The sequence below is a fragment of the Argentina anserina genome, chromosome 1 (genome assembly GCF_933775445.1).
Source record: "Argentina anserina chromosome 1, drPotAnse1.1, whole genome shotgun sequence".
In the NCBI taxonomy this organism is placed as follows: domain Eukaryota; kingdom Viridiplantae; phylum Streptophyta; class Magnoliopsida; order Rosales; family Rosaceae; genus Argentina; species Argentina anserina.
In genome coordinates this window covers 4,788,807-4,813,039 of record NC_065872.1, presented here as the reverse complement: position 1 = coordinate 4,813,039, position 24,233 = coordinate 4,788,807, and the positions used below count along the sequence as shown (strand labels likewise).

General features: G+C 39.2%; 5 protein-coding genes across 8 annotated transcripts; 3 read left to right on the top strand and 2 right to left on the bottom strand.

The window, feature by feature from the left end:
* The first annotated feature begins 1,300 nt into the window (after window positions 1-1,300).
* LOC126794425 (ankyrin repeat-containing protein NPR4-like) lies at window positions 1,301-3,613 on the top strand. Its single transcript, XM_050521142.1, has 3 exons — window positions 1,301-2,102; window positions 2,308-2,831; window positions 2,930-3,613. The coding sequence occupies exons 1-3, from the start codon at window positions 1,301-1,303 to the stop codon at window positions 3,611-3,613; spliced, it is 2,010 nt and encodes a 669-aa protein (XP_050377099.1).
* Window positions 3,614-4,251: 638 nt separating this feature from the next.
* Window positions 4,252-5,951, bottom strand: LOC126793673 (protein GET1). The gene is made up of 7 exons (XM_050520272.1): window positions 5,688-5,951; window positions 5,498-5,577; window positions 5,259-5,329; window positions 5,093-5,163; window positions 4,925-5,006; window positions 4,583-4,632; window positions 4,252-4,410 (listed from the first exon to the last, which is right to left on the bottom strand). Exons 1-7 carry the CDS (start codon window positions 5,790-5,792, stop codon window positions 4,339-4,341), a joined length of 531 nt encoding a protein of 176 aa, XP_050376229.1. The 5' UTR covers window positions 5,793-5,951; the 3' UTR covers window positions 4,252-4,338.
* A 2,524-nt stretch (window positions 5,952-8,475) lies between these two features.
* Window positions 8,476-9,985, top strand: LOC126786865 (HMG1/2-like protein). The gene is made up of 8 exons (XM_050512833.1): window positions 8,476-8,603; window positions 8,683-8,740; window positions 8,859-8,957; window positions 9,067-9,124; window positions 9,213-9,257; window positions 9,345-9,425; window positions 9,516-9,611; window positions 9,706-9,985. Exons 2-8 carry the CDS (start codon window positions 8,691-8,693, stop codon window positions 9,724-9,726), a joined length of 450 nt encoding a protein of 149 aa, XP_050368790.1. The 5' UTR covers window positions 8,476-8,603; window positions 8,683-8,690; the 3' UTR covers window positions 9,727-9,985.
* A 1,926-nt stretch (window positions 9,986-11,911) lies between these two features.
* On the top strand, window positions 11,912-13,939 carry LOC126790811 (uncharacterized). 3 transcript variants are annotated; one of them, XM_050517169.1, is made up of 7 exons: window positions 11,912-12,033; window positions 12,134-12,221; window positions 12,334-12,424; window positions 12,503-12,587; window positions 12,722-12,878; window positions 13,198-13,289; window positions 13,853-13,905. In XM_050517169.1, exons 1-7 carry the CDS (start codon window positions 11,992-11,994, stop codon window positions 13,868-13,870), a joined length of 573 nt encoding a protein of 190 aa, XP_050373126.1. In that variant the 5' UTR covers window positions 11,912-11,991; the 3' UTR covers window positions 13,871-13,905. The 3 variants fall into 3 exon arrangements, with proteins under 3 accessions (XP_050373126.1, XP_050373132.1, XP_050373120.1); XM_050517175.1 differs by lacking the exon at window positions 13,198-13,289 and having other exon boundaries at window positions 13,853-13,939; XM_050517163.1 differs by lacking the exon at window positions 13,853-13,905 and having other exon boundaries at window positions 13,198-13,600.
* A 3,169-nt stretch (window positions 13,940-17,108) lies between these two features.
* On the bottom strand, window positions 17,109-24,041 carry LOC126797017 (uncharacterized). 2 transcript variants are annotated; one of them, XM_050523715.1, is made up of 24 exons: window positions 23,896-24,041; window positions 22,204-22,334; window positions 22,029-22,113; window positions 21,878-21,931; window positions 21,693-21,784; window positions 21,495-21,598; window positions 21,322-21,394; window positions 20,858-21,236; window positions 20,451-20,777; window positions 20,150-20,353; window positions 19,941-20,036; window positions 19,789-19,852; window positions 19,580-19,707; window positions 19,238-19,484; window positions 19,043-19,149; window positions 18,837-18,958; window positions 18,620-18,743; window positions 18,461-18,519; window positions 18,271-18,367; window positions 17,995-18,184; window positions 17,793-17,894; window positions 17,583-17,701; window positions 17,327-17,485; window positions 17,109-17,296 (listed from the first exon to the last, which is right to left on the bottom strand). In XM_050523715.1, exons 1-24 carry the CDS (start codon window positions 23,932-23,934, stop codon window positions 17,294-17,296), a joined length of 3,105 nt encoding a protein of 1,034 aa, XP_050379672.1. In that variant the 5' UTR covers window positions 23,935-24,041; the 3' UTR covers window positions 17,109-17,293. The 2 variants fall into 2 exon arrangements, with proteins under 2 accessions (XP_050379672.1, XP_050379667.1); XM_050523710.1 differs by having other exon boundaries at window positions 17,109-17,485.
* Window positions 24,042-24,233: the final 192 nt, after the last annotated feature.

Below are 24,233 nucleotides of genomic sequence, written 5' to 3'. Positions count from 1 at the left end.
AAGGGCCTCACAGATGTAACCAAAGAGCTTGCGTCCGATTGTTCATACTTCATAGTATTGCGAACAACTGGTGATTCTACAGATAGATATCGATGTAGAACGTTCTGATGAATGCACGAATGCATGACTTACAGCAACAATGTTCAGCATGATTCGTCGACTATATATAGACTTATAGAGGCAAACATTTTACGTCTCATGAAGCTAAAAGAAAATGGCAAGCAGCAAACACTTCGATACATTTGATCTTGCCAAAAAAAGCTCATCATAATGGACATGCAGGAGGTCGTTGCATACCAACCACTGAATAAATGACAAAGGTTTACTGGATTTTCATATGGGAAATAACTACAAAGTAAGAATACGTTTCATAAAAGGTGAATTTTCTACAAACCACCATCAGTACGTAAACATTTTTTTCTTAAGATTGGCCTACAGAAGTTACACAGATAAGTAGTATTGATAAATTCATCGATCAGTAGTAAATCGATCCTGAGCGCACTCTTTTCTATATAAGAATTTCTTACACAACAAAATCATGTTACCACAGTTAAAAACAACTCGACAGAATTCTACTACGTACTTAAAGTGTCGGCAAACAAATTAATCTGCTAACCCGGGTGGGTACACGGACAATGTCACCCAGGGAATAAAACCCGGGTGGGCAAACAAACCACCTGCAATGAAACAAGGAAATTGACCTGTTAACAGTTAATGTAATCAGATTGTCCTGTTAAACTTGCTTCAGCTAATAAAAGGATTTTGTATCATTTACTTAGGGGTGGCTGCGTCTAGCTAGCTAGGATTGACGCGCGCGTGGTACGGTGTCTATCCGTTCCTTCCTGTTATCCTGTATGAATATCTCCAGATATTTTCATGTAATAGAATTCCAGAGCTTTTTATTTCTTCAAGCTTTTACGCAGAACTCTCAGATTGCGAGCTTGACACTACTTATCTGCCAGGAATTACCTTCGATGAAATGGTGAAAGTAGCTTCTTAATTTGTGGGGGTGCCCTGGCCTAATTATCTGCTGGGTCATTAAGGGGCATTAATATCCACCGACACGGCGGATCGGAGCCAGGAAATTAAAAACAAAGACTTTATTACTGATCTTACTTGCTGACTACATATACGAACTTACGAAGACTTGCTGAACGACTCTGGCTAATAAATAATTAACCCTTCTGTTTCCCGACTCTTCACCCAGTTATCTCCTGTCTATCACTCCCTGACCAATATAGCTTCTCGCTCATTGATAAAATCTTTGGATATTTTGTTCTATCCAGCAAGTAAAAAGATAATGAATCCCTCTGATACATCTGAGATGACGGAGATCAGTAATCCAACATCGGGCTATCATGCCACTAGACTGGAGGAGACCGATGTGGTTTTTTGTTCTGAGTGGAATCGGCAGAAATCTAAACCAGTCACGAACAGCATAAGCCCAGTGACGAGAAGGATAAGCAGCATGGATACTACGGTGTTCAACGCGGCACAAGAGTGCAATATTGATGCCCTGAGAGAACATAGTGGTCAGCTTCACCAAATGTTGACTCCAACCAAGAACACAGTCCTCCATGTTCATATAGCATGTGTAGGCAGTGAAAGGTTGACCAAGCCTGAGGAATTGCTGAAATCAGCCGAGGTTGTAAGGGAGATGCTTAAAATGTGCCAGCCGCTGCTATTACAGCCAAACCAGAGCGGTGATACTGCCTTACACTTGGCAGCGAGATACGGACATGCTGACATTGTTGGAGTTCTGATTCAGGCTGCGAAAGACTGGCGTGGCGACCTCGAGGAAGGTATCTCATCAAACGAACTGTGCCACCAGTGTCTCATAAGAAGTACTAACGAGGAGAAAAACACAGCCTTGCACGAGGCAGTGCAGTTTAATCATCAAGATGTGGTAAAGATATTGACTCGGGAAGACCCTGAGTTTATTTACTCTGCTAATGATGCTGGCGAGACTCCACTATACATGGCGGCCGAAAGAAGATACCGGAAACTGGTTTTTGACATCCTCAACACTTGCACAAGTCCATCCTATCAAGGACCCAATGGTTTGACAGCTTTACACATGGCAGCTATCCACGGTGATGAAGGTAATTAAGCATTTTAAAAACTTTGTAAAACCTATTTATTTCTTCAAGCAAGGAAGGAAAACTTAACGGGCTCTTGCATGTCGCAGCTTCTTAAGCAAATTCTGAAATATCGGAAGTCGATCAACTATTAAAGTCAAACTTCTTATGTTAGATTTTACGTTTCTCAAGTAATCTTCGACTTACTTCTGCTTTATATATGTTGAAGAAATAACCAGACGACTACTAGAGAAGGAAATGACGCTAGCAGTAGCAGAAGACGTATACGGATGGACTCCACTTCATATGGCTGCATTCGGGGGTCACGTTTCAATTGTGAAACAAATACTCGAATGTGATAAGTCCACTGTTTACATTGGCGACAATGACAAGATGACACCCGTTCATCATGCAGCTAAAGATGGGCGTGTAGATGTACTGAGACAACTTCGTTTGTATTGTCCAGACAGTTTCGAATTGACGGACGTTAAAGGTCGCAATGCCCTTCATCATGCTATTTTGGCAAATAAGGGTAAAGTAGAAGAATTTGTTCGAGTAGATCCATGGCTTAGCAGCATCCTTCTAAACGGCAAAGATTTCGAAGGGAACACACCTCTTCATCAAATTGCTATATCCGAAAAATATGATGGCTTGAGATTTATCAGTGATGATAGAGTTGATAAGATGGCATTCAACAACAACAATAAAAACGCGCTAAGCATCATTGCAGGGAAGACTAATTCTCAGTGGAAGGTATATATTTATAGCTGCTAAGTTTTGATTATTGGAACGTATCACAATGTCACTGGTTCACTACTGGATTACATTACTTTTTTTTTTGTGTGCTGTAGACAAATCTGCAACAAGCTTTGATAACTGATGGTGCAAATGTGAGTCTACGAGTGTTATCTAAAGCTAATGGTGCCAAGAACGTAGATGTGAATAAAGGTGATGGTGGCGTCAAGCAAGCATATGTGAATAACCTCGATAACGGTGGTGGAGAGTCAAACTACAAGGAAATCAAAGAATCTCATTTGGTGGTATCTACACTCATAGCAACTGTAACCTTCGCAGCAGGTTTCACAGTGCCTGGTGGTTACCAAAGTGAAAAGGGCCCAGATCAAGGTTTCGCAATTCTGTCACGAAATGCAGCTTTCCAGGCATTTGTGATCACAAATACATTAGCCATGACTATGTCCAGCTGTGCTGTCCTGATACGCTTTTTTATACCGTTACAAAGGCGGGAATTTACCTTTGGAACCGTACCATTCGGGACGGCTATATTTCTCACTATGTACGCCTTGGTTGCGATGGTGGTTGCGTTCCTTACCGGCACATACGCAGTATTAGGCGGTCATTCCTCATTCGGACTTGCCATTGCGGCTTTGGTCGTTGGCTGCTTTTTCTTCTTTGCCTTGGCCGCGTTCGTGTTTTTCCCAGCTTTTGCTTCTTTGCGGACTTCTATGGGTGAAGCTCACGACTGTATCTTTTCCGTCTTTGAGAACTTATGTCGTGGGAACTTATCCATGTCATGAATAACAATGTATTGAATTTATATAGTAGTCAGCACTACGCGTCATGTAATAAAAATTATACTTTGCGCATATAAAAAGACCACATACCGCTCCTTAAAATGCAGACTAATCTACCAACAGAAGTCTCCAAGTACTGGACAGTGGACAAGGCAACTCCTCAAATTGCAGCCTGCAAAGGCCTCACAGATGTAACCAAAGAGCTTCCGTCCCATTGTTCGTTAGTATTGCGAACTGGTGATTCAACAGATGTTGATGAATGCATGATTCACAGCATCAATGTTCACCATGATTGCTGGACTATAGGGGCAGACATTTTACGCCTGAGGCTAAAAGAAAATGGCAAGCAGCAAAAACTTCCACACATTTGATCTCATCAAAGCTAATCGTAAGTCTTCAATACAAAACAGTTACTTCTGTCATCGTACCTAAGAAGCACATACAATGTACCAAAGGAGGTCATTGCATACGAACAACAGAAGATGGTTTACAGGATTTTTGTAAGGAAAATGAATACAATTTAATAGGTTTCACAAAAGGTGAATTTTCTACATACCACCACCAATCAACTCCATTTACATCGACCAAAAAAGGTTACACAGATAAATAGTACAGATCATTTGATCAGTAATTAATCCTAAGCTTCTATAAACCTTCTGAAAACTAATACAACAAAATGATGTTACCATTATAAAAAAACAACTTAACAAAACAGAATCATCTAAATTTCACAAGTTGAAGAGTCGACAAACAAATTTGCTAACCCGGGTAGACAATATCAACCAAGGAATAATTCCCACCTGCGAAAAAAAAGAGGCAAAGAATCAGAAGAAACATTCAAAACCGTATGATGTTTCCTATCTCATGTAATTTGAAAGAACATGTGCTTCCTTCAGTATCTAGGATTGGATTGGATATGTATTGTCATTAAAGTACGCATGCTACAGGAAATTATAATACAATCTTACTTACCATAAGATTTCCACTTAATGCTCCTCCAGCCCTCCATGATAGCACCTTGCCTGGAAAGCAAAAACATATATAACCATGAGTGCACTCGACTATTCATATTACTATCACTTGGTCTGTGCTTCAGAAGCGTGTCTCCTTTTTGCATTTTCCTTTTGTTGACAATCTAGTAATTTTGCCATTCACATGCTTAGGAGAAGCAGTTATGCATGGACAGCATGGTAGTGAGCAGAACCAAGATGTCAAATGGCTTTAAAGAGAAGAACAAAGAAATACTTGCCGGTAGCCAAACTGGTAGAAAAATCTACAAACTCAATAAGTATATTTGGAACAAGAATGTATTACCAAAGGGCTGAACAAGCTGTTGTGATATGTAGGCAACTGGAACCCTCCAAAACCAGCAAACCAGCACAAAATATGTCAAGACCTAAATGGAAAATGACTGTATCTGTCAACAACCATAATTCATAAACGCAAACAGAATATTTAAATTCTTAATAGACCTGGCATTACCTTAAAGATGAACAAAACTCTCAGATATAATTCATATGAACATTTTATCTCCTTGCCATGTAACTCTTGATCTGCAAGTCAGGTAAGCCTGTTAGAATCTTCACATCCACAACCAAAGCACCAACATATAAAAACACAATTAAATGGCTGAGTTGGGAAATAGTACGATTTGCAAGTTCTTTCTCCTTAGCAGTCGCCATCCTCCTCAGTTTAGCAGCTTGTGCAAATGTCGATGGCCTGCATTCAACACATACTAAAATCATACAACTGCAAAACGCATTGTCTTTCACTTTCTTCCGCCAGAATCCACTCTTCTTCTTCATTTGCAAACCTCGATTTCGGCATTGACTAGACCTCTCATAGATACCATAATCATAGACATTGAAAAACAACAAAACCACTCACTGTGACAAGGAGCTTGCCTCGTTCAGAAGCTCCTTGATCTCTTTCCGCAACCGAGTCCCCGCAGCAGTCTTTGGTCCTTTCTGCAACAACGACAAAAATTGCTTCTTACAGTCAGTGAAGTTTCAGAATACCAATTGAAGGATTGAAGCATCAAATTAGATAGTTAAGATATCAATATCCAAGGCGGTACCTTCTTTAACTGTTCGAGCCATCTAGAGAGAAACTGGAAAGCGACGACGATGATGAAGACGAGGGGAGCTGCGGCGGAGATTCGGTGCTCCAGTAGGGTCTCCATTACCTCGCTCACGGATTCTCGGTTGTATCTGTTAGCTGTAGCTTCTTCTTCGTCGTCGGGGATTCTGTGCAATAGTGGGATTTGTATGGCCACCGTTTATGAACACAGTAGCAACAGCACCACTTATAGTTGGGCACTTGGGCCTGCAAATTATCCGACCCAAGATGATGCTCAGAGATAGATGTGCCCCCAACTTGATAGCTTGGTGAATGATGGATTCATCACATCTTAACAATGGGGACCAAACCAAAGTGTCAAAACTCTCACTTGCGATCTATTATAGTTGATCCTCACAAAGCTCACCAACAAACTAGTATAGCAAAATGGTAGCATCATGTGTAGCTCAAGTATTTATAGAACAACATCCATCCGCTAGTAAGGTATCTTCTATCGATCAATTGAATATATTGCAGGGGCCATGGGGTAGTATCTGATCTCTGATGAGTACATTAATTTGAATAGATCCACAATCATATATTAAGTTATGCACCATGCAATCAAAGTAAAATCCTGCTATTCATTTAAAGAGATCGATAACAAAATAATTTCTAACAATCAAAACCGATCCAATCAAAACTGATTCCAGAAGTAGTCGTAACCTACTCGCCGCCAATCTCAAGATGTGAATCGCTCTAATAGTATCACATACCAAAACCTCTGATATATTTATAGAGACAACCTCCCTATTACATTGACACTTAAAAACGAATTTACATTTATATAATCTTTGGAAATGACATGCACCATAAACATGTGCATTCAATGACACGATCAAACCCTACCTACCAACAACCCAAACACTCGCTCAAGGAGAATGGACAACAAAAAAAAAACTGAAAAAAAAAAACTTAAAAAAATAGGACAAAAACATACTCGGGCCAAATGACCTAAGCCCACCTCCATTGACCCCAACCTAGGCCCGTAATCCCAAGCCCGCCTCCATTGAGTCACCAAAGACCAGCTAGCCTAGCAACCGTCGCACACGCTGGCACCTTTCGATCGCTAAACAATCACCATGTTGTCAATGCCCTCTTTCACCACAGAGCCTCTGGTCGACTATGAAGACAAGATGCAACTCCTCCACCTACAAGATTCAACCCAACACCGAAGCACCAAGATTTGGCCCGGAATTGAATATCAAACCAGGTAAGTCGTTGCCGCCACCACCGCTTCCTAATCTATGAACAACGCACAAACTATAGCTCCACCTGACAATGAGAACTCAACCACCTGCTCAAAAGACTTTGTGAAAGAATCGCCACCAATAGCAAATACTGCAACTAGATTGTTAAATCAACCTCTCTGACCACACCAAAGACGCCATCCTCTAAAGATCCACCACTAGCATCCCCGAACAAATGCCCCTTCAGACACTCCACAACTCCCATCTGGCGGCAGCATCAACGGCGCAACCTTTTTTTAAAAGGGTAAATTCCCTCTATGGTACCTGAAGTATGGCCAATGAGATAGTTTGATACTTAATGTTTCAAAGAAGACAGTTTGATACCTGAACTTAGGTTTTATATGACATTTTAGTACTTTATATTGATTTCTTTGTTAAATATAGAAGGTAAAATTGATATTTACATATTATTTATCCAAATAAAAATAAAAATAATATTTTATAAATTCAAGACTAATTTCTATCACATACCAATTCATTATTTTTTTGTATCGTTTGTGAGAAAATAAACATGAATTAATTTTAACAGTTAATTAAAGGTGACAAATTAGATTTTTGTTTAGAAAATCTATAAATTTTTATTCAAATGCCCACGAGAATTCTTTTAGAGTTTTAGTTAATTAAATATAGTCTCACAGAGTAGTTTTGTGAGACGATTGAATTTCATAAACATAAAACTGACTTAAGCTATCAACATGACCCAAAAAATTTATTTTAAACACATAAAACAATTAAGTTTTGAGGATATGAACACATACAACTCATTGATTGTATTTTTATAAATCATATACTTAAATGTCTATTTTACTTTTTCATTAGTCAACATAAGTAAAAAGTGTCTTATAAAACCTAATTTCATGTACCAAACTGTGCTATTTGAAACACTAAGTACCAAAATGTCTGATTGACCATACTTAAAGTACCAGATAAGGAATTTACCATTTCTTAAAACCTTACAGCGCCTCCGGTTTTCGCAGTTTACAAAAAAGAATCCAGACATGCTTTTTTACACGACGTGCATCTAAGACCGTGTTAAGTGTTAACCCTAAAATCAACAATATAATAGGAAACATCTGCGCTCTACAGCCCAATTCCAAATCTTAGCCCAAACCCAAAAAAGAGCCACGAAAATATCAACCACACGAATTTACCAATTCACCCCTGAACAACAATATCAGTGAGTCAGTGGCGTGCAACGCGTTTTATTCTTGGATACCTTCACACACCCCAACCACCATTCCATTATCAGCAAATAAAAACCCCAGCCCCATTCTCGTCATTCCACTCTTTCCCCCACGTGCCACCCAGCACATATTCGCCGCATCTCCACGTGTCCCACCCCTTCCCAAACAAACACACCAGGAAACACAGCCCCCAGCCAATCACAACCCCCTCTTCACCTTCCCGCGGATTGGTGACGTGGCAAAAAGAGGTTCGAAATCCCGCCTAAACCCGGACTTGAAAACCAAATTAAATTTTCGGCCCTCTTTTATTATTTTCGGCCCCCCTTCTTATCTCTTGCCTTGCCCTTCATTTCTCTCACACGCACCGCACCAAACAAAGCAAAGCCATTCCCAAACAGGCCCCCTCTCCAATCTTATTCTTCTTCTCTTCTTCGAAAACCCTAGGTAAACTCGTCCCCCGACTCACCCGATTCCCACCGAGTCATGCCGATTCTGACCGACTTTTGTGTTTTTTTTTTCACAGGTTGAGCCATGAAAGGCGGGAAATCCAGAGCCGCGGCGCCGAAGCGGTCCGACACCAAGTGAGTTTCTAGCTTTTATGATATTTGTATTCGATTGAATTCGCCTGAAACTGAGCGATTTAGATCTGGATCGCGTTTGGATTTTGATCATTTTGTTTTTGGTGGATTTTGGTTTTAGGTTAAAGACGAAGAGCGCCGGAGCCAGCAAGCTGTCGAAGAAGGCCGGGAAGGATCCGAACAAGCCCAAGAGGCCTGCGAGCGCCTTCTTCGTTTTCATGTACGGTCAACGCTCTTTCTCTCTCCTCTGAATCGTTTTGGATCTCTGCAATTTTCTGGTTTCTTTTCGGTGTTAATTAATTTCGCTGGCTTTTTGTGTTTTGGAATAGGGAGGAGTTTAGGGAGAAGTACAAGAAGGAACACCCCAACAACAAATCGGTTGCTGCTGTAAGTGAATCACAGATCTACATCAGTATTTCTCGAAGTTTATGAATGGTTTTAATAGGGGTGTTGTTTGTTTTTGGTGTTGAAACAGGTTGGTAAAGCCGGTGGTGAGAAATGGAAATCTTTGTCGGATGCTGTGAGTTTCCGTTTTTAATGTGTTGTTTGATGGATATTCTGCAATAGTTTATTGATGTACCTGCTTTTCGGGGTGAAATTTGTGCAGGAAAAAGCACCTTTCCAGGCCAAGGCGGAGAAGCGGAAGGTCGAATACAACAAGAACATGGATGTTTACAACAAGAAACAAGTAAGCGTTTCTGTTTCAATTGTTAATGCTGGGTTTAATATGTTCCGCGAGGTTTATTGCTGAGGTTTGTTGTTTGGCTGTGTACAATAGGCTGATGGAGATAATGGAGTGGAGGAAGAGGAGTCGGACAAGTCCAAGTCGGAGGTGAACGATGAGGATGAGGAGGGTGATGAGAGCGGTGGCGAGGTTAGCATCATTTGAATTCAGCTCTGTGAGTGTGGTTCTTGGCTTTGAGTCTTGTGAATTGTGTGACTGATGTTAGTTTGGATGTGTTGTGCAGGATGAAGACGATGATGAGTAGAGAAAGAGGAAGAAGGGAGGATAACTGGAAAAGGAAGCAATATGTGTAGGATTGCTTAGTGAATGACCTGCATTGTCTAATTTTAAGCGCTTTGTCTCATCGATAGGAGTAGAGTAGGAAAAAACAAAAACCAAGGGATTAACAACATTCAGGGCTTCTGCTATGACATGTTATCCCATATCTTTCTGTACTTATAATTATCCTATTAATGCTTAATGGTATTCAGCTTGCTTGACTATAAAAATGCTTCAATTGCTTTTTGCTTATTTTGTCGTTGGCTGCCTCTGGTTGGATTCGATTTGCAGTGATATGCTTTGTGATGATTTGGGAGTTTCACTGGTTTTGTCTGCTTATGAAATCTATAGATTCTTGTGTCTTGTTTTTTTATGTGAAGTTGGGTGTTGACTGGAGTCTGTTGGGGGTAGTCTTTGACTTCTATTCTCATTCCAATTGGGTTGGGATTCTTCTCTGTTGGAGTTTCTGTTTCCTGACTCATTCTGTCAGACTCATAGTGGTCTGCAATTTTTGTATCTGGGTTCAGTTGGATTGTTCTTGTTTGCATATGGTGCAATTGGGAATGACAATCGCTATGTGTTTGTAATCTCTTGGGTTTCCCTAATTGTTTGTGCCTTCCACCCAAAACAACACCGGCTAAAAATTTCCATCTGCCCCCAAATTAGCCGCAGCTGTTTCTCAGTTTGGTTCTTCATCTTCTCAAAAGTTAAAACTCCTCCGATTCAATTTTCTGTCAAGAGAAATAGATTTAGAGCATCCCGAGTTCTCTACGCGCACGTTTGATTTGGAAGTAAGACATAAACTCAATTCCACCTTCATCCCAGTCTCAGACAGATCAGATTGGACTAGTTCTAAAAGAACAGAGTTCACAACTTGGGCCTTTTGGTTTACTTGGGCTTTTTCCCGCGCTGCCAGACAATCAACAGTGCTTTGAGCCCAAACGACATCGTTTGGGCTCATTTTCTAAGCCGCATTGAGCAGTATTGAACCGCTGCAACAGAGAAGGAAGGGAGAAAAATGGCCGGCGTTGTTAGTGGCTAAGAAGCACGGAAGCTTGCATGCAGTCGCGCTTCGGAAGCGGAAGCGCGCCGGAAGCGCTCGGAAGCGCGATTTCGAAAAAAAGGTGGTTTGGAAGCGATATGGAAGCTCGAGCTTCCAAATTAGAAGCGTCAAATAGTTCGGAAGGAAGCGTGGGCAATTTTGTAATATATTTGGCACTTTCCATACTTCGTGGGTGCAACAACAACAAATTCGGTTGACCAAAGAGGACAGATGAAATGTTTAGCTGCATGCATTTTGTGTAGGTTGTGATTTAGTTGATAGGTGGTTTAAGCATGAAAGTGTGCTTAAGCTACTTCTACTTATGTTTTTCATTACTTCACCTATTTCACTACCAGAAAACCTGATTGTGAGTTCTCAAACTGCACTGTAATACTAATTATATACAAGTGAACTGGATTCAATCCTCATGCAGAAAGCTTTTCGGGGATGTCGAAACTTCCAATTGATACACCATTCATGAAGTTCAAATTGAGTTTTTTTTTATATAGTATTAGTCCAAATTGAGTTGGTATGGGTTTGATCACTACTTGATGGTAAGCATAACATATGCTATTTTTTTATTTTTGTAATATTATATATACAGGTTAATATCTTTAATTATATATTATTTTATTCCGCGCTTCCGAAACGTCCCCGCTTCCAAGAAATTTTGAAAAAAAACGCTTCCGCACTTCTAAACGCTTCGCTTCCATGTCTCCGCTTCCGATTCCATGCAACCTAGGTTAGTGGTGTCTACTTAGTGCTATTATTAGTGTTATTGTTAGTGCTATCTCCACTTAGTGCTTACTTAGTGGAGCAGTTTTTTTTCTTAGTGCTATTGTTAGTTTTATCTTTTCTTAGTTAGTGCTTACTTAGTGCAGTTTCTTTTCTTAGTGATGTTCGTTTTGCTAGTCTATATATAGTTGTTTCCCTTGTAGCTGTTTATATGATTCAGTTGTAAAAAATAGAAGTTCAATACATCATTTATATTCAAACTATTTCCTTGTGTTACCTTCTTCATAGACAGATCAGATTGGACTAGTTCTAAAAGAAAAGAGTTCACAACTTGGGCCTTTTGGTTTACTTGGGCTTTTTCCCGCGCTGCCAGACAATCAACAGTGCTTTGAGCCCAAACGACATCGTTCGAGCTCATTTTCTAAGCCGCACTGAGCAGTATTGAACCGCTGCAACAGAGAAGGAAGGAGAGAAATGGCAGGCGCCGGAAAATGCTTGCTTGTGACTGGACCTCCGGTAAGTTCGCCATCAATTTCTCTCTCTCTATCTCTACTAATTTTCAATTTCCGGTAACATTATAAATGATGAACCTAAATCAGTAAAATCTGATATGCAGGGTGTCGGTAAAACCACTCTAATAGTCAAAGTCTTTGAAACCCTAAAATCCTCGTACCCTAACTTAAAGATTCAGGGATTCTACACCAGTAACTTCTCTCTCTCACACTCTAAAATCTCAATCTCCTAATTTCATATACATACAACTCTGGACTCGATGTTTACAATGTCAGTTTTGTCTTTTATCAATTTCAATTGTAGGTGAGGTTAGACAAGGAGGTGACAGAGTTGGCTTCCAGGTGGTTACATTAGACGGCCGCACCGCTCCGCTTGCTTCCTCAACCATTTCCAGGTAATTGCTCATTGTCCTAGTTGATCTTTCATTTAGTTACAACCAAAGCTTAACATCATTAATGCTTATATACTTCAGCCCAGAATCGTTGAGATGGCCCACTGTGGGGAAGTTCAAAGTAGATGTCGCATCGTTTGAGTCCCTTGCAGTTCCTGAGTTGCAGGTGTGCATATTGTTTTGCACTGCTAATTTTTGAAATTTTAGTCAGAGGTTATATTTGTTACGGCTTGTATGGTCTGTTTTACTTTCGTCCATGTTTTTGAATCTTGTTAAGTTGAAGGGTTGTGTTGTTATCAGGTAAGAGAAGATACTGACCTTTTTGTCATTGACGAAGTTGGTAAGATGGAGTTGTTCAGCTCATCTTTCTTCCCGGCTGTGTTAAGAGTGCTGGAATCTGATATTCCAGTCTTGGCGTCAGTTCCAGTTCCGAAAGTTGGCCGTGATATACCCGCAGGTACATTTCCCTCACACTTGATTAAATTGGATTGTGATGCTTACGCAAAGCACTTGAGCTCTTTTCATTCTAGTGGTCTGTAAATCCTTTTGCATTTTCATTTGGGTAATGCCGTAATGGAATGTGGAAAAGGATTTATTTAACGACAAATCCTTGTGCAATGATTCATATATACTTTCAATATTTGTTTCACTTTGGATTATTTTCTAAAAAGTTTTGTGACAGTAATTTTTCTGTTTGAATTACTAATGTAGGGGAAAAGAGCTTTTTCTTTTGGTGTATTTGTATATGAAAATGAGTAGTGTCTGAACTTGTGCAGTTGCAAGGTTAAAGAATCATCCGGGTGCAACAATTTTTACACTGAGCCAAAGTAACCGAGATGCCACTAAAGAATTGATATACTCCCAATTGGTAGACTTACTGAAAAAACAATAGTTGTTGGACAATCATTGGTCTTTGACTCTTTGTTGTTTCCACCTCTGGTATCAGCTTGTAGAATTATTTTTGTTATGTTGGTTATACTTGATGGTGCTTAAATGCATTTAATAGGATTTAAACTAGCATTTGTGTACTCGATAATGCTATTCTGTTACCGAGTTTCAATAGAATCTTCTTTCGTCGTGTTTCTAGCATCTTAGATTCAAGTGATAGACATGATATTTGAAGATGTTACTTGTTTTGGTAAAAACGTTTATGATCATTTGGGTAATTTACTTCCAAATGTGGAATTAAATTTAGTGGAGTTGGGGCAATTTGAATTTGCAAAAGAATATCTTTCTATAAGAAAAAGGAAAATGAGAGTAGTATTCTGTAATAAGAATCAGAGCAGAGCATCAGATAGTTGGGCAAGAGAGTGAATGAGTGATGATGTCTACTTTTCCTTATCTGTCACTATATGGATATATTTTTCCTTCTGTAGATAGGATTGATTGGACAGTTGACTTAAGATTATGAATATTTTTTTATGTTTATAGGCCTGCACTCCTATATAAACTTCCATTAGAAAGCAGAGTCCAACTCAAGTTCTGATTGTGCTTCACCAAGACAATCAATCACAGAAATTAAGGTATTCAATGGCTAGTGATCTTTCAGTTGAATTGTTAGAGAGAGTTGGAAAGTGCCTCCACTTGACCAACGATGTTTCTCGATTCCGTGCTGTTTGTCAGTCATGGCGGTCCTCTCTTCCTCCCTTTACAAAAGATAAGCAGCAGCTCCTTTCTCCCGTCCGAGGTCCCATACTACTCCCCAATTACGCTGATGGTAAGGGGCTCTGGCCCAAGATGTTGACCCTCTCAAAGAGAGTAATCTATCATGTGACCCGCAGTTCGACTCCATGGGTTGTTACTGTCAAACTAAAAGAGTCGGGTGAAATTGATCGTAGGCTAGATCCAGTATTTCAATGCCCCTTCTCACGTGAGCAGTTCCCTGAGAATTTTCCAGAGGCATTCAACTTGTTGGACGAGGATGTTCAGGTAGTTGAATTGGCAGAAGCTTACTGTCTAGCAGATATTAGTGAGGTTAATTGTGATTATAGAGTGGCTATGTCCTTCAATCCTAGTTGTCATGCACTCATGGTCATTATCAATGGAGTCTTGTACCATTGTAATCTGGGTGTTCATGCCATTCCAAAGCTAAAGCCAGTGGAAGGTCTAGCAGCATTCTCCCAGCTCAAAGATGTTATCTGTTATAATGAAAATTTTTATTCTGTTGCCAGTGATGCTATCACTGTAGTGCTGGATTCGAATTCTTTGCAGGTAGTAGATGTACTTGTGACGACCCGGATTTCGGGCAGTGAACCTCACAGGAAGTTTTTGGTGGAATCAGCTGGAGAGCTCTTTTTGGTTAATAAAAAGACTCACCTTAACCAAACTATTTTCAAGTTGAATACACTTGAAAAGTGCTGGGTTGAGATGGAGGACGGGTTTGATGGTCGAATATTGATCATAGATTATTTGGATGACTGCTGCTTCTTTCCTTCTGCTGAAAAATTCCCCGGAATCGGGAAGCGGAACAATAGTTGCATCTATTTTTATCATCCCAACTATACGCACTGGGCACAGTCTTGCACAGTCAGATGAATAAATGGTTTTTGATCTGTGTGCTAGTGAATAAGCATAAACTGTTGTTATTTGGCATGGTTAAACATATGGAATTGGCAGGTGATCGATCCAGTTCTGACTTCTGCCAGAGATTTTGTCTCCAATTTGATCGAATCATCGAGGGAGCTGCATTTAGCTCTGAGAGATGGGTTTGATCAGTGGGAAATTTGCTCAATTTTAGGTTTCAATGAAACTAGGAAGGAATGAGGTGAGATGTATGCTTCAGATTTGAATGATCAGATTTGTTTGTGCCGAAAAGACGGCTGCTTGCCAGTATGCCTGGATGCCAAAGGGAGTTGCTGTAACTTTGCTTGCAAGTGTAACAACTGTTGGAGTATCTGTTATCCTATCCGAGTTTCAACTTAGATGACAGCAGAGCATTGAGGATTCAGAGAGTACTAAAATCTTTCTGGCACCTCCCTATGGTCAGGAGAAGTAGTTTAGTTGATAAAATTCATCAGCTTAAGGTTTTCAAGTTGCTTATGAATTGCAGCGTTTGATTTGATCACCAGCCAATTTGCTCATTATGATCTGTCATGATTGTTTGTCTACTATCGTATATGATTAGTCTTTTTAAGTTTGTACTGTTTGATGTGGTTAGGTACGTAGAACTTCAGTTTAGTGAACATGGTGCGAATCATATATTCCTTCTGCTTGAACTTCGTGTGTACCATCGCAATAGGATTTGGTTTCTCCGCAAGACTTCTAAACTCCAAAATATTGGACTAACTTGTTTAGTTAATTTTCTAAACCAAAGGGGTAGCAAAATAACACTGGTAAAGTAGTAATTAACCTCATATAATATCTAGAGAAAATCAGAAAAAAAATAATAATAATAAAAACTCTAAGTCCCCGCCCCCCCCCCCCAAAATGCATAGGACTTCTTGCACCGATCTTCACCAAGGTCACCAGCGATGGTGGATAGAATTATTCCAGACGAGTCAATCAGAAAGCACCTTGACCCAAATCTAAATTCCATGTTGCTCAGTTTCTCGGCTTTTATACCTACATATGGGTATAAATGTCTTTTCTCAACGTTTTCAGAGCGTATTCGCTCGTCTTTGTCGCATTTCCGACCTGTTATGGCGCATTTCCTGACGTTTCCTTGTGTCCAGACGAAACACCATTTCAAGACGCATTGAGGAAGGCGCCGGATATGCCGGGAGACTCGCCGGAGGTGATCAAGAAAGTATGGAAAAGACAATATTGCCCCTCTGCTTTCAGATTCGACTACTATATATCGCCATTCTGAATTGAATGGTGGGTAATTCTAACGTTTTAGCTGTGAGATCCATGTTGGTGATCAGTTCTTCTTCTTCTTCATACAGTTATCCACTCGAGCCTCCACCTCAACAGCCTCTATTACCCTCCCTATTTTACATGCCCTGGTCTAAGTCGTCTGATCGACTCAGTAGGTCTCTGGCTTACTTGAAGTCGCAAAATTAAACCCTGTATCATAGGAAGTAATGTTGAATTGTTGATAGCCACTACAAGCTGGCTGTTTCCAATCTCTTCAATGCAGTCACGTTCGTCAATGGTGGAGCTCTATACCTTGGAAAGTGGTATAGTGGCGTTAAACAGGGAGTCCTCCTCTCTCCGGTGAATCCTGATGATTCCTCATGCAACAAAACAAGTAATGTCCGTGACTATGACGATGTTATTTTCTATCAAAGAAAGTTCTGTGGGGTATTTCAGTCTGGGAAAGCTGCAGCAATGGATTCCTCCTTTAAGTGGGAAGTGATTGCGTCTCCAGTACCTATTTCAATGGGGTGGAAGACAGAGAAGAAGAAGAACTTGGTCGAATCACTCGGCGAGCTGCGTTTAGTCGAAAGACATGAGTCTGCTTTTGTTGCAGAGGGTTGTTATGTGGATGATATGCTCGAGAATGAAGTCAAGTTCAAGCTTAGTTGGATGGATATCGAAAGCAATGAGTTGAGATGGCGGGTTCAGATTTATGTTATCGAATATTGTTTGTGGGGGAACATTGCTGCTTCTCAGTCTCTGCTCGAGACTTCCCGGGATGCCAAGGAAATTGCATATATTTTTCTTTTCACCGGAAGCCGGTGCTAACATCTTTCTGCTACCCCCATAAGACGTAGTAACTTAATGATGAGACACTGCTACTTTTGAGGTTAGCATTCAAAATCCAATAATTAATATGTAATATTCATAATGATTAATGAGGGATTATATCGCCTCCATTGTTTTTGTTCTTTCTAATTTACATTTAATATATGAAAGGAATCATGCCAGAATAGAATATCTAAAAAACTTATCTAGACCAAAAACAAATGAAATCAATAGGAGTTGTATAATTTAAAAGCCTGATGCTCCTTATATGGTGATTTATGAGGCTCGTCTGCCCTGTTCAGTTTGTAACACTTGGTTTGCCAAAGATGAGAATGATTTAGCTGTGTCTTGCATCTCTGTAGTTTTCAGATTTATCCCCTGTAACTTTCTTGTATTCTCCTGGAGCTTACTTTGTGCTATTTTAGCTACATCTGTTTCCTGCAGCCAAAGAAAAAAATACAGTAAATACCCAGAAAGAAGATGTGCAATTCATAAAAGCATATATACAGTATGTACATGTATATATTGTTCTTACAGCAGATACAAATCCGTATCTCCTCTTGATTTCATCAACAGAGCCAACCTTCTCATCATATTGCTCTTCATTTGGAGGGTTTTTCTCACTCTTAGTCTTCATTTGTTTCAATACTTTACCTGTAGATTGGAAAAATGTTAACTAAAGAACTTCTGTCTTCCGAGGCATTCAACAGATAAATTCATACTGATCTAGGCGGTGTCAACTGACCTTTAAAGGCCAGAAACTTGCTTGCCAGTTTTTCCTTGTTTAGAGCTGCCAACATATTTTGCTCTTTCGGTTTTTCTCCAGGTATGTCAATCTCAATATCATCTTCGAACAAAAACGAACAATAAAAGTTATTTCTAGGAGAACTTAAGTTATCTCAAAACTCCATCGTATTAAAATGTTAAACGTTTCATGTTTAAAGTACCTATGTCTAACTGATCATCGTGTTCACCCATGGCCCGGTTGTCTGTGATCTCAGCATCAGATTGGAAATTAGCAGTTGAAAATATTGTTGAGAGTTCCTCAATACTTTCTTTAGTATCTTCATTTTCCATCTCAGGGACGTTCTTCTCTTTACTTCCCACAATATCTTTAAGAACAGAACTAAACATTCCCTGCCAAGAAGATCAATTTAAATACTAGTGCAATTTTTCATTCCACAAGAAATAGGTTGTAGACAGATAAAATCATGTGATAATACCTTTTTCTTTTCCTTTTGAATGGGGCGTCCTGATGTGAGCTCTTCTTGTGAAACCATCAGATCTTTCTGGTACGTGCAGTTGAAAGAGTCTAAAAGCCTTGAATGAGGAAAGGCACTGAAAATTAAGTAAGCTATGGCCTCGAAGAACTGACTCAAAAATCATTACAGAAACTTTCAATGGTACATTTACCTAAAACTTTGCTTCTGGAGGGAAATAGAGAAGAGAAAAATTTCTTGATCACTGTTCACCTGTGGAAAATTAAATTTTTATGAGAGAATGTGATTAAGTTTTTTTTTCGATGTCATCCTCAAGCAACTGATATCAAAAGGGTGGATTCCAGTATCATACCATGACAACTTCTCCTTCAGATGAAGTGCAAATCGAATTGCAAGCATGTGAATTTGATTTTGATCCAGAGTATGTAAAGCCGCTTACTGAAGTCTCCTTCACCAAAGATAAGTCATGCAAGGACCTAACATTTCATTAACAGGATTTTAGGCTATGAAATTACTTGTGAATATTGAAACAAAGATGTAGCAAATAAAAAACTGACATATCACCTCACCTTATCTCAATTTTTCCAGTAGTATAAACGAGTATAAGGCCAACATCAGAAGGGGTGTAAAATGTCGATGCCCAGCAACAAGTTGATTGGAATTTTTTCTTGTGTACTACCTTCTTAACTCCCTGAATTGGAAGAAATCAAAGCTCATAATCAGATGAAGTATTTCTACAATTTGTAGTGCCTATATAAGATGAAGTACTAATTACCTGCATGACATGTGTGAAGGAATATATGTATGCCGCTTTTTCAGAACATAGCAGTAGCAAAGACTGCTTCTGCATGGCGTCCTCAGCACTATTCCCTTTGCTGAAGTCTTAACCATTTGATACATTGAAAGATAATTTCTATGAGATTAATTAATGTTGTCAAAACCACAAGGTTCCACCCTGAGAAAAACTTACCCAAGATCTGCATAAAAAGTGCTCTAGTGGGTTTCTTTGGATGAACCAGACTAGTGCTCAATCTGTTTCCATTATCACTATCAAGAGCCAAAACAGACGAGTCCTCTGTTGCAACAGCAATGACATTCTTGTCGAAACCATGAAAACTGCAGGTTTCAAACTGCAGAGATATGATGCCAGTAGAAATTTCACTTGCAATGTGGCTTTCGTATAATAGAGTGGGCCCTTCTATATCAATGACTGAGACCTGTGAAGAACGAGGAGATAAAATTCAGAATAAATAAAGGGGAATAGGAGAAGACTGGTTAAGCAAGGGAATGATCATATTAGGAGTAAACTTACATGTCCTTTACTAGATCCCACAGCAAGATGTCTTGAGCTGTGGTTTACATTCAGAGAAAGTACAGAGCCATTAACTTTCATTAGTCTAACACTTTGAACAATATGATCATTTCCCTTCTTTGTACTTGCTGTCAAGAAGTAAAAAAAAAATCACAAGACCATTCAAGTTTTGAGGCAATGGCGCAGTAGTTAAATCAATTTTAACATACCTTGAAGAGAAAAGAAACCGCTGATATTAGCATATGGTTCAGGTTTGAATCTAAATATCCGAACCTGTAGTTCACATATGTATCAGAAACACATTCACCTGAATGCAATGAATTGTTAATAATGAACAAATAGACAGAAAATTGCACTTCACCATTCCACCCTGATCTCCAGAAACAAGAAGTCGAGAGTTGCCATCGACAAACAAAGCAGTGAGTGCTATACCACTTAAAGAGAGATCTTCTTCGCTCTGCATTTTGTTTTAAAGGGAGGAGAGTATAAGAATAATCAAATAGTTTTGGCCTTGACAAAAGTTGAGATAATTCAAATACAAAAATGCTACATAAATTGCAAGCAGGTTACCTGCTGCTTCAATGATAAAATGGGCACCAAAAGTGGAGACGACAAATCCCAAAAATTTATGCCTCCATCACTATGCCCGGTTATGTACAGATTTTTAACTATCGAGAAGCCACTGAAGCGGGCTGCATTTAAGTTACTTCCCTCTTTTGGTTTTGCCCCAAAAGAAAGGAGAGATGGAATGCTTTTGGCTAGAAGAAGGTAGTCCTATGTAAAATCATAGAGATGACAGTATTACATTTGATTTAAAATACTAGTAACGAATGTCAGAAAAGTAAAATGTAAATTAGTTTGTAACCATTACCTCGTCTGTTGTAGTTGACATGTTGGTATTATCTGTGATGAATTTTGATACAGTAATGCTTGAATCCAAATATGGCATCTTCACCATGACTTCCTTTGGCACCAAGGCTGGTGACTTGGATTGGCTTTGTAGAAGATACTTCTCAATCAAGCAATCATCGTAGGCATAAAGATGTCCAGAAGTACCAAGCACAAGAAAACAATCTTGTTTGTGCTTGCTTTGCTCACTGAAGGTTGAAGAAATAATCTCCATGTCGATACAAGGCTCAGGCAACTGAAGTCCTAATCTAATAGAGCGAACTTCAGTATGCTCATTCAGCAGGATCACCTGCCTCATCAAATTCAAAATTTCAAAGTTCCATTCTTTTATAAAAGTGGCACATTTTGGTAGTGACAATATTGATGTACCTGCAGCAAGTTTGACGAAACAACGTCAGATGCTCCCATAACATATATTCGACTTGCCTTCCCTTCTGCATAAATCCATCTTAATGATGCTATAGGAATTTTGTCCAACTTATATCCAAGATTGAGTTTACATATCGGACTACTTTGCATGCTACAATCTATTATATTTGGGTTCGAAGGAATGCTCCATATGAAAATCTCTCCATTGTTGTACCCAACAACAACTTTAGTCCCAAAAGGACATGCCCAACATGCAGAAGTGACTTTCCTTGTTTCATTCTGGATTGATTGCAATGTATTAACTCCAGCTATGAATATGGATTTACTTTCTCTAATATCCCATAATACTATTAAACCATCTCTATATATTACAAGAACCCTGCATTGCAACAAGAGAACTAAGTAAAACCAAAATTCTTGTGATGACAATCATGAAATAGGCCAATAAGGTTTAGAGATACTACCTCCTACTTTCAGCTATTGTCTGAGGCATTATGTACATCACAGCAGTGTTTCCTGAGACTTCAGTTGTATTCCCTGATGAGATTATTGATCGAGTTAGAACTGTCGAGGAAAAGGATAAGAAGAAGACAGTCCATCTAGTCTTAGCGTAAAATTGTATAGGAACACATCTGACCGTGAGAAGCTGAATAAGGTATTGTATATTTCATTCGTAATATATGACATGACTCTTGCTCAAGCTTCAGAACTGAAACATTCCCAACAGAATCTCCAACGTACCTGCCAAAACAATTGTCTACTACATATAGTTGCTTGAACATAATGACGTGAATTTCTCTACTTCAACCGCAATCTGAAACTCACACACACTTACATGTAGAGACTCTGATGCATGACCTTGAAGGAAGTTATATCTTCATGAAAAGCATGTACATGAGCCAACTGGTTCTTTTTCAAGTCCCAAACCTAGTACATAACATAGCCCGGCAGTATATCACTAATTTTGAAGTTTTCAAACACTGAAAAATTAAGAACTTGAAACATAGTGGAGCAACTTACTTCAATGTGGTTCTTGGTGTTTACATTTACAAGTATGCCTTGATTCTCCACGAACTGTAGACATCAAGAAGAACAATACTTCATTGGATTGGCATTATAACCACAAAAGGGACTGGGATTGCAGAATGAAACATAAAATATCATATGAAACCTGCAAGAACTTGCTTGGTACTGCATTGACAGACTCAAGTAGCGCTTGCGTATTATCTTTGCCAAATAACTTAATCCGGCCATCCCTGAGAATGATAAAAGGACCATCATATGTATTATACAAGTCAACGAACCCTAACATCAGTTCAATCTAAATATGCAGGAAATGAACTCACTTGGTGGAAACTGCAAGTATTCTTTGGATGGAGTCATAAGCCAAAGTGTTAGCTCCTGATGGTACTCCATTGTGAAATACCACTCGGGGGTCTATATCACCACCTTTCAGATCATCAGAACTTCCTCCGGGCTACAATTAGATTTTTACAAACAATGTGTGTTAAGTGTGTAACATTCGAAACCTAGCTGCACTTGTAACTATAATTAAGATTCTAAATCAGTACTACTTAACATTCTCCTATAGACACAGCAACTATAAGTTGGCCAGAAAAGAAACATGCATGCCGTTGACTTTTATCAATTGCTTGACCAAAGAGACAGGTGTAATAACTAGACTACAACTCGAGTGGGCCCATGAAAAGGAACGCAGGACACATGGGCTCATGTTTGAAATTTGAAACGGGCCGGGCCCGCAAAATCTGTTTGTTGATAAGGAACCATTAAAAATTAAAAAATCCACCGCCCATCACATAGAAATTTATTGTTGTCTTTGCTACTAGTGTTCCTATGAATCTGAGATTGGACTATAGATTCCACCAAATATCACTAGGCAAATTCTAAACACATGATTATTGGCAGGAGTTTCATCTTTGAAAAATGAGGTTTCAATACAAAACAAGATGGAAATTATACAATACGTTATGGTGGACTTTTGATTTTCAAATTCCGCTTTGTTTTCTTGTCAGATTATTAACCCCTTGGCTTTACGTTACTGAGTTTTTCTTTTTCAACTTAGGCCTCACAACTCACTATCATTTCTATAATGCTCGTACGTGGCCGCAATATGCATGGAATGATGTGTTAAAAAGGCCTTTAACAAAGTTTAAAGAGGGCTTAATCAAAGGTGAGACTTGATACCTACGTTTGAGTTGAAAGTAATTCAAACAAATTAAAAGGAGAGGGTTACTAGGTCCCTTGTGCTTGCAAGAATGATGACACATTGTATGACAGATTTTTCGATAATCACAAACTCCTTTAGGTAATCTTATATAAAAAGCATTGTTTCATCAATCTTGACTCCAGATTCGATATTTATATCGTAGTAAATGTAGGGTAACGGAATTCTCTACTATGTATCATATAATAGTAACATTTTCATCTACCAAATACACCAATAGGATTATATGCCGTCATTTTCTAGAAAATGCAAACGTATACACCAAATCCAATCCCAGAATTGCGTGTTCATGCTGCAAGCTAATTTAATATGATCCCATTTCTGAAAATATGGCATCTGGAACTTTGAATAGATCGTTTCACTATTACAAACCACCCGGTCTAATCATACAAACCACTACACCACCCAACTGATCTAATAAAGCCAATACAATACACAAAATGCATACCACTACAGATGTACTGTGTATGAAACGTTTGCAAAAGCACCTCTCCAGACTCCAATTTTGGTAAAGTATTCTCATGAATTGGAATTGAAAATTCGAAATTATTGAAAACAATTAAAAAGTAACGTGCATCCCTGACAAGCTATTAACTAATCACCAATCCAAATCAGTATTATTATTATTAGCTTTTGTGGACAAAACAAAGCCGATGAGTTTGCTCGATCAAATTGATGTAATAACAGTCGGAAAAACAACCATATTGATCTATCTTTGCCAGAAGAATTGTGCAGTTTTTGCAGAAACAAGAGAGCAAAAACAGAGAAGAAGATGACTAGATGAGCGACTTACCTTCTTGGACGCCTTCTCCACAAGCTTTCTGACGAACATGGCTGATCGGAATGAGGCCGGATTCGGAGCCGGAGAAGAGGCCAAGACTTGTGCTTTGAGATAATCGACGAGGCAAAGAGAGCGAGTGGGTGAGTGAGAGAGTGAGAGAAAATATGAAAGAAGAAGCCGTTGATTTCAGTTTTTATGTTGAAGCAACGAGACAAGTTTACGTTTAAAACTACGACAATCTCACCGTCCGGATCCCCCGGTGGGGACACGTGCAGCGTGATTAGGTGAGTCCCATAACATTGCTCAGAAGGGAAATAGTTGACCCACATGTTGACTTGGTGTTCACTCAA